Source organism: Lepidochelys olivacea (genome assembly GCF_965140295.1).
Source record: "Lepidochelys olivacea isolate rLepOli2 genome assembly, chromosome: 1".
In the NCBI taxonomy this organism is placed as follows: domain Eukaryota; kingdom Metazoa; phylum Chordata; order Testudines; family Cheloniidae; genus Lepidochelys; species Lepidochelys olivacea.
In genome coordinates, this window is record NC_140411.1 from 255,882,489 (window position 1) to 255,896,394 (window position 13,906).

General features: G+C 45.8%; 1 protein-coding gene across 4 annotated transcripts in view; it reads right to left on the reverse strand.

The window, feature by feature from the left end:
• BPIFC (BPI fold containing family C) overlaps positions 1-13,906 on the reverse strand; it is a 49,611-nt gene that overhangs the window by 11,932 nt on the left and 23,773 nt on the right. For all 4 annotated transcript variants that reach the window (XM_084617234.1, XM_084617232.1, XM_084617235.1 and 1 more), the window contains exons 4-8: positions 12,856-12,984; positions 10,661-10,816; positions 8,849-8,912; positions 8,259-8,319; positions 2,606-2,697 (exon numbers count right to left, since the gene is read on the reverse strand). In XM_084617234.1, the coding sequence (XP_084473360.1) occupies positions 2,606-2,697; positions 8,259-8,319; positions 8,849-8,912; positions 10,661-10,816; positions 12,856-12,984 (502 nt within the window). The remainder of the gene's footprint in view (positions 1-2,605; positions 2,698-8,258; positions 8,320-8,848; positions 8,913-10,660; positions 10,817-12,855; positions 12,985-13,906) is intronic.

The window sequence follows — 13,906 nt, forward strand, 5'->3', positions numbered from 1 at the left end:
TGACCTAGTCAGCAAACAGCACCAGCGAGCTTTGAAACATCCAAAGGCACATTCTACCACCATTCTGCACTTGCTCAGCCTATAGTTGAACTGCTCCTTACTACTGTCCAGGCTTCATGAGCCATGGGAACAAGAGGTAGGCTGGGGTAGGTGCGACTGTGTGGTGCTGCCAGCTGGGAGAGCAGCCTGAGGCAGAAGCCTCCAGCTCACATGATATTCCAGGCAGGACTGAATCTCCATGAGATGAAACTTAAAGAAGAGAATGACCTGGAGTCTCTGGCTCCCATTTGGTGCTCTAAGAGGAGAATAGCCATGTCTGTCCAAGCGCCCCAATCAACCTCACCGAGGTCTGCCAGGAGCACTCAGGAGATGTACTACAGCTATCAGTCCTACTGCACCATCTGCCACGAAGCAAGGAGCTGCTGCTGTGTAGCAATGCAGTACCGCGTCTGCCAGCAGCACCCAGGAGACATATGGTGACGATGAGCTGAGCGGGCTCCATGCTTGCCATGGTATGGCGTCTGCACGGATAACCCAGGAAAAAAGGCGCAAAAAGATTGTCTGCCGTTGCTTTCATGGAGGGAGGGAGGGATGGGGGCCTGATGACATGTACCCAGAACTACCAGTGACAATGTTTTTGCCCCAACAGGCATTGGGAGCTTAACCCAGAATTCCAATAGGTAGCGGAGACTGCAGGAACTGTGGGATAGCTACCCACAGTGCACCGCTCTGTAAGTCGATGCTAGCCACGGTAGTGAGGATGCACTCCGCCGACTTAATGCGCTTAATGTGGACATATGCAATCGACTGTATAAAATTGGTTTCTAAAAATCGATTTCTATAAAATCAATCTAATTTCGTAGTATAGACATACCCTTAGTGAGTGGCAAGCTGGGGTCTAGATCTATAAGCATGCTAGCCTATCATACACTAATTGACTGTGTGGACCCTATTATCATGCACTAAAAGTTCTCTAGTGCTCATTGACCTACTAGGTCAAAGCTGCTACAGCCTGAACCATACAGGGTTTTACAGGTCAAAATCAACACCCTGAAATGCACCCAGAAACAAATTGGTAGCCAGTGCAGGCCAAGGAGCACAGATGATGTAGAAAGAACAAGTAATATAGGAAAAGCCAAATATACTTGGAGTAACTATTGTACTAACTATAACATTAAGCAGGGGAGAAACAGTAAAGGTTTCAAGCTCTGAAGTGCCGAATATTCTGAAACTAGAATACTTTAAAGAAAAGAAAAACCTCTGTATCTTTTTACAAAACAAAACAAAACAAAATTTAAAATGATTTTTTAAATAGTGAAAATACTCAGGATGTTAAAAATCCAAACTATGTATCCACGTAGTAAAACTAAATTGTTTTTACACTTCACGTAGCATGACAAGAAAATCTTACTACTCAGAATCACACCTAAGCAGGATGCATCATGTTTCCCTCATGTTTCCCTTAGTTGAAGGAATCTCCCAGGGTCTTGAGTCTTATGCTTTGTCTACACTGGCACTTTGTCAGCAAAACTTTGTCGTTCAGGGATGTTAAATAAAACACCCACCGAATGACAAAAAGTTTTACTGACGAAAAGCGCCGGTGTGACCAGCGCTTTGCCAGCAGGAGTGCTCTCCTGCCAACAAAGCTGCTGCCACTCATGGGGGGTGGAAGTTTTTTGTCAGCAGGAGAGCTCTCTCTTGCTGATAAACAGGATGCATCCGATGAAGTGAGCTGTAGCTCACGAAAGCTTATGCTCAAATCAATTGATCAGTCTGTAAGGTGCCACAAGTCCTCCTTTTCTTTTTGCGAATACAGACTAACACGGCTGCTACTCTGAAAGCAGCTCCACTGTGTGCCTTTTAGCGGCACGGCTGTAGCGGCACAGCCATGTCACTAAAAGCCTCATAGAGTTGCCATAGCCTCAGCAGCGCTCTTCAGACTTGGCTTGCTCTCTCTCTCTGTCTACTCCCTGGATTTGTTGTTTAATCTTGGCTCCTAAAATGTACACTCTCTCCCCCTCTCTCATTCCAGGGTCCTGATCTTCTAATTCATACAACGCCCATTGAAATCAATGGACAGGATAATCAGGCCCCAGAAATCTACTTCCCTCTCTTCTCCTAGGGTTGGTTACACACTGTGTTTTCCCTCTTTTCCTTTCTCTCTTTTTCCTTTTAACCTGCTCAATCTTCTTTTACTGCTCTCTACTTGCTATGGGAAATTGACCAACAGAATCAAAATGACCTGTTCTGTTAATTTATTTAAAACCATGTCATGTTTCTACAACAGAATTGTTGGAAAAAACAAACCAAACGAGACATTGCTTTGGAGTCTCTCATCAGATTCAGCTCATAATGTTGAAGCAAAACCAAACATCTGTTGTCTCTTGTCTTGGATTGTAATCTCTTTGGGGCAGGAACTGTCTTTTTGTTCTGTGTTTGTACAGTGCCTGGCGCAACGGGGTATTGGGCCATGACTGGGGCTCCTAGGTGCTATGGTAATACATATAAACAATAATAATAATGTAATAACCATGCCAATCTAACAAAGGATAAGAAGTCTATCAAAAGAGCACAGTTGTAGACAGCTAGCATTAAAGTCAATTACCTTTAAGTCCAGATCAATGTATGATTGGAAGACTCCTGGAGAGTGAACTAGGGAGTAGTCTATTTGGGCAAAGGCATCGATCTGGGTTGGGACTGTAAAGGTGGTAGACAAAACAAAACAGCTATTAAGTATAACACAGCCAGTAATGTTTAATTAAGAGTGAATGCAGTTCTTGGATGAGAAAATGCTCAAAACAAGAAGGGAGGAAAAAATCAAAACAAATGTTTGTGGTTAAGAACTCAAGGTGTTCTCTTTGGAAACCCCACTGACCAACAATGACTAGATGACCTCCTGAGGTCCCTTCCAACCCTGGTATTCTATGATTTCTTGACATTGTTGACCACTTCTGAGTGCATCCTATGGGTCTGTAACTTGCAATTGATTTCAGTTGAAGTTCTGTGCTTACAGAGAGGGAAGAATGGACCCTTAAAAGATTGTGGCAAGGAACAGGTAAGTACTACGCCTTTTGGGCTCAACCCTGCGAAGTGCTGGGTACCTCCTTCAAGATACAGAGTGCCCTCAACTCTCCCAGTCTTCAGGGATAATTGATGACGTACAGCATCTCCCAGGAAGCAATCAGCACCTTGCAGGTTTAGGCCATTATAGATGAAGGCCAGATTTTCAAAGGTACGTAGGCATCTAAAGAAGCAGATGGGGCTAATGGGATTTTCTAAGGCCTGGTCTACAGTACGCGATTATTTTGGAATTAGCCGAGTTACCTTGAAATAAAACTGGCTTCGTCCACATGACCAAACCAGTTTTTTCGATTTAAAGGGCTCTTTACTCCAATTTCTGTACTCCACCTCGGCTAGTGGAGTAGTGCTAAAATCGAGATCGCAGTTCCAGGTTACAGGTACTGTGGACGCAGTTCGACGATATTGGCCTCCGGGAGCTATCCCAGAATGCTCCCTGTGACCGCTCTGGACAACACTCTGAACTCCAATACACTAGCCAGGTAGGCAGTAAAAGCCCCGGGAACTTTTGAATTTCCTGTTTGGTCACCATCAGCACAGGTGACCATCAGCACAGTAAACCATCACAGGCGACCATGCAGAGTCCACCATCTCAAGAGACCACGCAGTCCCGGATTCGAAGATGAGCTTCAGCATGGTCTGAATGGGAGGTACTGGATCTCACTGCGTGTTGGGGAGACGAATCTGTTATGGCAGAACTACGTTCCAAAAAAAGGAACGCAAATACATATGCTAAAGTCTCCAGGACCATGACGGAAAGAGGCTACTCCAGGGACACAGAGCAGTGTCGTACAAAAATCAAGGAGCTCAGGCAAGTGTACCAAAAAGTCAGGGAGGTGAATGGGTGCTCTGGGTCACAGCCCCATACATGCCGCTTCTACCATGAGCTGCATGCAATTATGGGGGGTGATGACACTACTACCCCACCACTGTCCATGGACACTTGCAAGGGGGGAGTAGCACGGAGCGAGGAGGATGAGTTTTTGGAGGACGAAGAGGAGGAAGAGGAGGTGGAGGACAGTGCACAGGCGGCAAGTGGGGAATCTGTTTTCCCCCCTAGCCAGGAACTATTCTTAACGCTGGAGCCAATAGCATCCCCCTACTCCCAAAGCATGCTCCTGGACCATGACCCTGAAGAAGGCACTTCTGGTGAGTGAGAGCTTGATCAGAGCCACTCGGTGAGGGGTGGGGGGGAAACCCAGCTGTGCTGGGCTGTTCGTGTTTAGTTTAAAGGGCTCATCCCTTCTCAGAGCCTCATCGGAGCCCCGCTGGGCTGTTCGCGTTTAGTTTAAAGGGCTCATCCCTGCTCAGAGCCTCATTGGAGTCCCACGGTGTGTGTGTGTGGGCGGGGGGGAGCAAGGGTGTTGAGTGAAGCGATCATCCCAGAGAGCCCGCAGGCTGCCTGCAAGCTGAAGTCTGTTGCCTGGCCGCATGTGATGGCTTACTCACACCAAAGTGGCAGATACTTCAGTATAGAAGGCAAAATGTGACCTTGTACAGAAAGAACATGTGCTGTGTACTATGAATTTCCTGTTTCACTGAGAAACAGTGTCCCCTTTGTTCTCTAAAATGTACCTTTTAAAATACTACCCTCCCTTTTTCTCCTCGTGCAGCAGGTGCAAATGTTTCAATGCGGCCCCTATCTGCTCCGTCCCAGAGGCTGGTAGATTAGAAGGCGGAAAAAATGAACTTGGGACGACACGTTTGCCGAGCTCATGCAGTCCTCCCGCACTGATAGGGCCCAGTTGAATGCATGGAGGCAAACAATTGCAGAGTCGTGTAAAGCGTTACATGAACATGAAGAGAGGAGGGACGCATGTGATGGGAGCAGGCAGGATGCTATGGTCAAGCTCATGGGGGAGCAAACTGACATGCTTCGCTGTATGGTGGATCTAATGTGGGAAAGGCAGCAAGACCACAGACTGCCGCTGCAGCCCCTGAATAACCGCTCTCCCTCCTCCCCAAGTTCCATAGCCTCCTCACCCAGACGCTCAAGAAAATGGGGGCGGGGGAGGCTACGGGGACCCACACAGTCAACCCCAGAGGATTGCACAAGCAGGAGAAAGCTGGCATATCCTAAATTTTGATTTGGTTTCTGGACTTGTCCTTCCCTCCTCCTCCACCCCCCTAACCCAACCCTCCCCCCCCAGTCTAGCTTCTGATTTCTCTCAATGTTTTGTGCAACAAATAATAAATAATAAAGAACGGTTTTTAAACAATTGTGACTTTATTTCCTTTAATATATATATGTAGGGGGCAGGTAACTTTAAGAGAAGCAAACACAACTCTCACACCGTACCCTGGCCAGTCATGAAATTGGCTTTCAAAGCTTCTCTGATGTGCAGCACACCCTGCTGCGTTCTTCTAATCGCCCTGTTGTCTGGCTGTGCGAAACTGGCTGCCAGGTGAGTTGCCTCAACTTCCCACCGCGCCATAAACATCTCCCCCTTACTCTCACAGATATTGTGGAGCACACAACAAGCAGCAATTACAATTGGAATATGGGTTGTGCTGAGATCTAACCGAGTCAGTAAACTGCGCGCTTTCAAACATCCAAAGGCACATTCTACCACCATTCTGCACTTGCTCAGCCTATAGTTGAACTGGTCCTTACTACTGTCCAGGGTGCCTGTGTACGGCTTCATGAGCCATGGCATTAAGTGGTAGGCTGGGTCCCCGAGGATAACTATAGGCATTTCAACATCCCCAACAGTAATTTTCTGGTTTGGGAAGTAAGTCCCTTCCTGCAGCTGTTCAAACAGACCAGAGTTCCTGAAGATGCGAGCGTCATACACCTTTCCCGGCCATCCCACGTTGATGTCGGTGAAATGTCCCTTGTGATCCACCAGTGCTTGCAGAAAAACCACGGAAAAGTACCCCTTGCGGTTTATGTATTGGCCGCCCTGGTGTTCCAGGGCCAAGATAGGGATATGCGTTCTGTCTATCGCCCCGCCGCAGTTAGGGAACCCCAGCGCAGTAAAGCCATCCACAATGGTCTGCACATTTCCCAAAGTCACTACCCTTGATAGCAGCTGGTCAATGATTGTGTTGGCTACTTGCAGCACAGCAGCCCCCACAGTAGATTTCCCCACTCCAAACTGATTCCTGACTGACTGGTAGCTGTCGGGCATTGCAAGCTTCCACAGGGCTATGGTCACTCGCTCCTCAACTCTGAGGGGTGCTCTCATTTTGGTGTCTTTGAACTTTAGGGCAGGGGACAGCAAGTCACAAAGTTCCATGAAAGTGGCCATACGCATATGGAGGTTTCTCAGCCACTGGGAATCATCCCATACCTGCAACACCATGCAATCCCACCAGTCTGTGCTTGTTTCCTGGGCCCAGAATTGGTGTTCCACAGCATGAACCTGGCCCAACAGCATCATGATCTCCCAATCGCCACATGCCGTGCTTCTAGGAGCATCTATGTCCATGTCCTCATCAGTATAGTAATCGTGCTGTCGTCGCTTCCTCGGCTGGTTTTGCAGGTACTGCACATACTGCTGGATAATGCGCGAGGTATTTACAATGGTCAAAACTGCAGCAGAGATCTGATCGGGCTCCATGACTATGGTGCCTGTATGGGTAATCCTGGAAAAAGGGTGCGAAATGTAGGAGAGCAGAGTGGCAGCGGAAGCTGTGCTTTTGGGTTCACCGTAGCCGAACAACGGCTGAAAATGGTTGTCTTCTTTCACGGAGGTGGAAGCCCAGGACAGACAACATGGAGAAGCTCGGAAGCGTGGCAATAGCGGGAGAGCAGAGTTGGCGGCGGAAGCTGTGCTGCTCGGTTCACGATAGCCGAGCACAGTTGAGTTGGAGAGGTGGATTCATAGTAGCAGGAGAGCAGTTGTGCACCATCTGCTGAAAGCAGTATGGTGTCTGCACACCAAAAAGGCGCAAAATGATTGTCTGCCATAGCTTTCTGACGACACACACCCAGAAACACCCGCGAGAATGTTTTTGCCCCATCATGCACTGGGAGCTTAACCCAGAATCCCAATGGGCGGCGGGGACTGTGGGAACGCTACCCACAGTGCACAGCTCTGACATTCGATGCTAGCCTTGGAACTGTGGACGCAATCTGCTGAATTCACATGCTTTAGTGGGGACACAGAAGACAGAATGTATAAAATAGCTTCTGAAAATTTGAATAGAATAATTTCGAAATAATTTTGTACTGTAGACATACCCTAAGGCACCTAAGCAACAGGTCAGGTGCTTAACTCCCATTGATTTCAGTGTACAGCCCCTTTGACCTTCTCTATGGTGTGTTTAGCTCCATATTGGATTGAAATTCCATCATAGTGGTACAAGGCTGATAGAAGATCATTACATCTGGAGTACGCTCATTGAAATGGAATAGCTTTAAACAATACACTGACGCCCAAACAGGAGAACTGGTTTATCGGGAGAGAAGTCACTTGGCAATGCAGTCACCTGCCAGGGGTCTCTGATTGGCTGGGGAGGCTGATCCAGGAGACCCCTAACAAAGGGACTGGAAGGTTATAAAATATAGTAGCTAATCTATTCAGAGTCCTCCCTGACCATTTTTCATGAGCTCAAGCTGAGAGGAGGAGCTGCATGTAGCAGGCTGATGAGAAAAGTGGAAACCTGCCTTCCTGAACACAGATGGGCCTCCAAGGATTCCCAAGGGAAGGGAGAGCGGGAAGGGAGAGCTAGCGAGTGGAAAGCATTTAGGATGTTTGTTGTTTTATAAATGATCTGTACTCTCTTGGGCTTTATCTGTTACATAAAAGAGCAATGTGCAGGGTGTCTCTCTGTGTGTTCTATGCTTCACAACTGCCATGTGCCTCCTGAAAGGATAAACTATAACCCAGCAGGCTCACACCTTTTGATGGAGTTCTGGGAGAGGGTGTGTTTAAACTATTGAGGTATCTTGGAGCATCAGTGCTGGTTCTGGGTATCTAAGAGGCTCCATTGCCAGTAGCAGGCTGAGAGTCAGTGCCCAAGAAAGGTGCCAGAGAAGCCCAGGGAGAAAACAGTGCTACAGATTGCTGAGACCCAGGGAAGTTTAAACCAACCAGTGACCCATCACAGCTGTCTGATGGGTACCCAGCAATGGGAGCTCAACCGAGATCTGTGACAGTAGCTGACAAGAAAACAACAAAATCTGAACAGCATAAGATGAGAATTGTAAAGAAAAGGCAACGTCAGAGACTCACCCTGAAGTGTTCTGAGCTGTGCATCAATCTGCTGGATCCCTTGTCTGATGTTTGGACATGACTGTATAAAAATACAGAGAGATTACGTACTGGCTAGTATATATTGTATCCTTTCCTCTCTAGTGGATGAAAGTCAGATCTGCTCAAGTAACTGTGATTATCTCACTCTCTAGTGGCAGGTTGACAAATTCCTGTTTTATCCCTTATGATGTATGCATGCAGTTTAGCTGACAACCACGATGTACATAGCCACAGATGTGTTTAGTATGAGGAGCATAAGTGTAAAAAATAACTGATCATCATAGCTCCATGAACTAAGTTGCTGGCCCTGCTACAGCCCCTTTGTGCAAGTCAGCCAGAGGGAGAATCTGACCCTATGGTGTTTATGATTATTGCCATGGCCAGGAATTGAAGAGTTTATTTGGAAGTTGGTGCCTGCAAACTGAACCTGCTGGTCAGTGCAGAATCAGGTTGTATTTTTTCTAGTTATCAGATTATTCCTTAATCAAGTTCAAGAATGTTGCCTCTGAGATGATGCAGTTTCATGTATTCCTTAAGTTTCTCCCTTTAAACAATTTATAAAGACTTACATGTATATCCAAGCTCCTGTGAATGGGCTTCTCCAAGTATTTAGTAAAGAATTTATAGAGCCAGCTGGAGAAAAGAAAAAGAAGAGAAAAGCCATTGCTTCAGTTAGTTGAACACTATAGTTTCTGTGTGTCATACATCCTAATATACTTACATGTGTAAACTGGACCTGTGTGAAATCTAATGTCCTAGCAGACAACTAATCTAATAAGTGTTGTATTAATTTATTTGTAGGCCCCAGTATCACAACATAACCTGTATGAGGATAAAAGCCCAGTGTATATTGGACCTGTCTAATCTGAAAACTGCCAGAAGGCCACCTTTTGAATGGAGATCATTTCAGTGCTATGCACACTAAGATCTATGGAAATGAAAAGCACCATCAAGATTAGGAGTAATTAGACTGGGCAGCGGCATGAAGGCCTGCTCATCAGCCTCAGACAGGGGTGGCACCAGCCCTGCCCCCGCTCTTCAGTTAAGTGCCGGCCCTGCCTCCTTCCCTAAGCCCTGCCCTCTTGCCAGGTCAAAGGCCGGAAGCTGAAGCTTGGCTGTGTGGGGTAGATACTGCTCTGGCTGGGGCTACAGTGTGTGCAGCTGTGGCACGCCTCTCTCCTCTTCCTGCTGCTGCTCCTTGGAGCCCGGGCTGTTCCTCAGCTCCCCACTGCGCTTTGACTGCTCACAGCTGGTAAGAGCTGCCTGGGCAGGGGGACCTGCTCTGGGCTGATAGAGCCATCAGGGAGTAGCGACCGTATGGGGCACAGCCCAGGAGCCTGGGCTGGAGCTGGTCAATCTGGATGACTGCAGGGAGCCCCGGACCCCCCACCTGCTCAGGGTGGCACGCCCTGGTGGGAAGGGACATGGATTGGCACTGCTCTCGGGCACCTTGGTCTCCAACCTGGACTTACTTCTGCACTGCTGCTGGCAGCAGGTGCTGCCTTCAGAGCTGGGTAGCCGGAGAGTGGTGGCTGCTGGCCAACAGCCCAGCTCTGAAGGCAGTGGGACCATCTGCAGCAGTGGAGAAGTATCTGGGTAATGTTTGACCTTTGTACTGGGAGAGGTGGGTATGGCGGGGGAGGCTAAGGCAAATTTTGGGGTCGCTATAGCCCCTACAATCCCCCTGCCCCCAGTAACACCTCTGGCCTCAGATATAGGACACGCCTTCTCATTCTCACCTAGAGAGGTTGAGGATTAGAATATTATCTAGAAAACAATGAATGTTAGTGTTGAAATAGCATGTGGAATAGCCCACTCATCCATGCTTTCTCTCTCACTATCTAAAAAGGGCTCCAGCACAAACCAAATGGCTGAAGCTGTACCACCAATGTACGTTCCCTTCTGAATGACACATGTATTTTAATTCTTGGGGTGAACTTCATTCAAAATCTGGGCTACATTTTCAAGTTGGCCTCCAATTGTACATGGGCAATTCTGCATGTACAAGAAACCTATGAATACAATTTTTGCTGTGTTATCACCAACAGACACTAATGATAAACTTCACAGGCACTAAATTCATTTACACTCAATTTGTTTGTGGAAATTACAGTTTGTGTATTTAAATTCTATCTTTGTTTGTGCACACAAATGGCACATGTTGTGTACTTGCAAAATGAGATCATGTTCTGAAAATCTGGCCTGAGAAGATTAATTTTCAAACTTGGGGACCTGGATTAGGGCCTGCATTCTGAATTTTGGTGTCCACACTATCAGATAGACTCCTAAAAATGTATCTGGGTTACTAATTTTGACAAGTGGGCCTTGCACCACTGACTTTGTTACTTTCCACTAGAGTGTATAAAATCTCTTGCACATACCTGATTGTTCCATTCAGCTTGACTTCCACACCCCTAATACTCATCTGGCAGCTATCCAGTGACATTGATGGGTGACCTGTGCTATCTTGTGACATGGTAAAGACTGCTGTAATAAATACTCCTGAAATGGACACTGTAGCTCTTCCACTGTCTTTGCTGCACAGACAAAAACAAACTCAGTTGAAAAATCTACTTATGGGGAACATCCAAGAATCTAATGGAACAAAGTGACTCTGTTTCTTTCACTGAGGAGGAAATGACACTGTTTTGCCCATCTCTATTGATTAAAGTAGATTGTAGAAGTAGTTCCTGTAAAGAATCAGGTTCCACACACTAATCTCGAAAGTGTGAATGTTGGAATGATGTTGGATTTGTCAAGGTTGCCTAATGTCATAATTTCACAGAGACTGTCCGTCTGATCCATGCCAAATGGTGACTCTCCCATGATCTTTGTGAGCTGTAATAATACTGTCACAAAAGAGCCATGGAACTGCAATAGAAAGAGCTACTTAGGTTCGAGAGTGAATGTGATTATGACTTTCTCATAGAATGCAGTAAATTTCCCTTAGTCTGGGGTCCAAAGGGGTGTCATCCTACACACTAGGGAATTGAAAGTTGAGCAACAAAAATGGACTGGAAGGACTGGCCTCGGAGGAACGAGTACAGGATCTGAAAATATATAGATCAGAAAAATGATGACCATACTAAATGTCTATATTAAGTATTTGTTATTATTTATACATTTATATATTATTTATACAATGCAATATGTATGCATGGCACTTTATAGACAAGTAAAAATGAAATGACAATCCTTGCCCTTACAATCTAAATATTTCAAGAATGTAAATAGCATGGCGGGAGAATTTACTCAGCATGTCACAGCTAAATACAACATGGAACAGATTATTTAGCATAAGTACATAACACATTTCAAAGCTCACCTTAAGTGATCACTCTCGTTACAGTGTGTATGGTAACACCCATTGTTTCATATTCTCTGTGTATATAAATCTCCCCACTGTATTTTCCACTGAATGCATCTGATGAAGTGAGCTATAGCTCACGAAAGCTTATGCTCAAATACATTTGTTAGTCTCTAAGGTGCCACAAGTCCTCCTTTTCTTTATTCCAGGGGAAGTGGCCCGTTAACACCCCTCCAGTTACAGGGAGGAAACGAAGCTGGGGGGAAGGGAGGTTGATCAGTGGGTTACAGATCGTAATAAGCCATAAATCCAGTGTCTCTGTTCAGACCATGATTTTCAGTGTCTAGCAAAGTTATCAATTTAAGCTCCCAGGCTTGCCTTTTGAAAGTGTTGTGCAGGTTTCCTTTGAGGATATGGACTGATAGGTAAGCTATAGAATGATTGCTCTGTAAAAAGTGTTCGCCCACTGTGTTACTTAGTCAACAATAACGTAGACAGTCCTGGGGGCCTCTCCAGAGAAGCCCAGGAGTGGGAGGGTGTAAAGATAGCTTAAAGCCACCATAGTCTGCACTTCCCCTAGGCTGTGGATTCCATGCTGTGCCTCTCGGGGCATGTCTACACTGGAGCTGGAGGTGTAATTTGGGTAGACGTACGCTAAAATAGCCATGTAGTCGCAGCTGCTTGTGCGGCAGGACACGCTAGCCGTCCTCAGTACATACCTAGGGTCTCCGATGGAATTGTACTCGGGGCTGCTATCCCATCCCACCTTCTGGGCAGCTGCCGCTACACACCTATTTTTAGCACACTGGTTTGATCAGGGTTAGTGCGGGTGTGTCTACTCAAACTGGAAATTACACCTCCCTGCTCCAGTGTAGCTGTACCCTTGGAGGTGTAGCACAGACGCTCACTTACTGTAACTGCACTTTAATTACAGTGCCCTGATTATTATAGAGCGCGACACACTGTACAATAAACTTCCTAAGCACTGAGTTAGCTAGCGGGCTGGACAATGCCCGCACACTAATAGATCTTTGATCTTTTACTTGCCACTGACGCATCATTAGCGGTGGGATCTCTATTAACATCACAGTGTTACTTGGAAAGGAATGTCTTACAATGGAGAGCTCTGTTAGACTGAATGGTGTATGCTAACAAATTGATGATGTTAACTGATAAAAAGTACCTGGACTTAGATAACTAAAATTTGTATTTTCCATTTTAATTTTTCTCCCACTAGAAAATACTTGGGATGCACAGTTCTATACTTACAACAACCAGGTCCTGATGCTCCAGTTCATGCTGATGGTTGCGTAAGCATGTTGAGTTGATAGTTTAATCCCAATCCCAGGTATGAGGGATACGGAAGCATCTGGGAATTCAATGGTGTTAATTCTTACCCTATAAAATCAGAAATAAGGATATTAGTTTGCATTTCAAAAGCAAACGAGAATCTGAATCAAAGTTTAAACTTGATTCAGGGCCAAACTCTGCTTCTGAGAGAGAGAAATTCTCAGAAGCAAGACCGAGCCTTACCCCATGGCAGAAATGTCCCACTCCAGCACTGGAGTGAACTCAACCCCTCTTTCTATTCCAAATAAGATGAATGCCATGAATGTCCCAGTCACTAGAGGTTTTTAATAACAGGTCAAACAAACATGTCCGGGATGGTCTAGGTTTACTTGGCCCTGCCTCGCTACGGAGGGCTGGACTGGGTGACCACTTGAGGTTCCTTCCAGCCCTACATTTCTATGATTCTATGAATATGTCTCATCTCTCAGAATCAAGATTCTGGTGTAAATATTTGAAATTATTAATATCAAATTCACTTTATGTGACGATTCTTGCAACATCTATTCACAAATTGCTGTGTTGGGAGAACATCCCTGCCAGTCAGCTTATTCACTTGACTAGTCCTGGGAAGCAAACACAAAGATCATCGTTGAAGTGTATTCATTTAAAACGTTTGAATTAATGTTCACTGATAACATTTGCAATATTCACCCAGCTCCATCTATTACTAATCTCCAGCGATATCTTGTAGTTTTTCTGGAGATTGTATGGGCCAAATTTTCAAAGGGTGATGTCCCATTTGCATTTGCCAGTATGTTTTCACATACAGTTAGCTCAAGTGTGCATGCAAATTAGGTAAATGTTTATGTGAGCAACCAGCTGGATGTCTGTCTAACCTTTGTGCATCCATGTCTGTGATTTACGCATGCATTTAAGGTAAACTGAGCAATCAAAGGCAGACTAACAGTTACATACATAGATTTGCTTGAGACCTTCTGCCCTCCCCTTTGAAAGTTTGATCCTGTACATT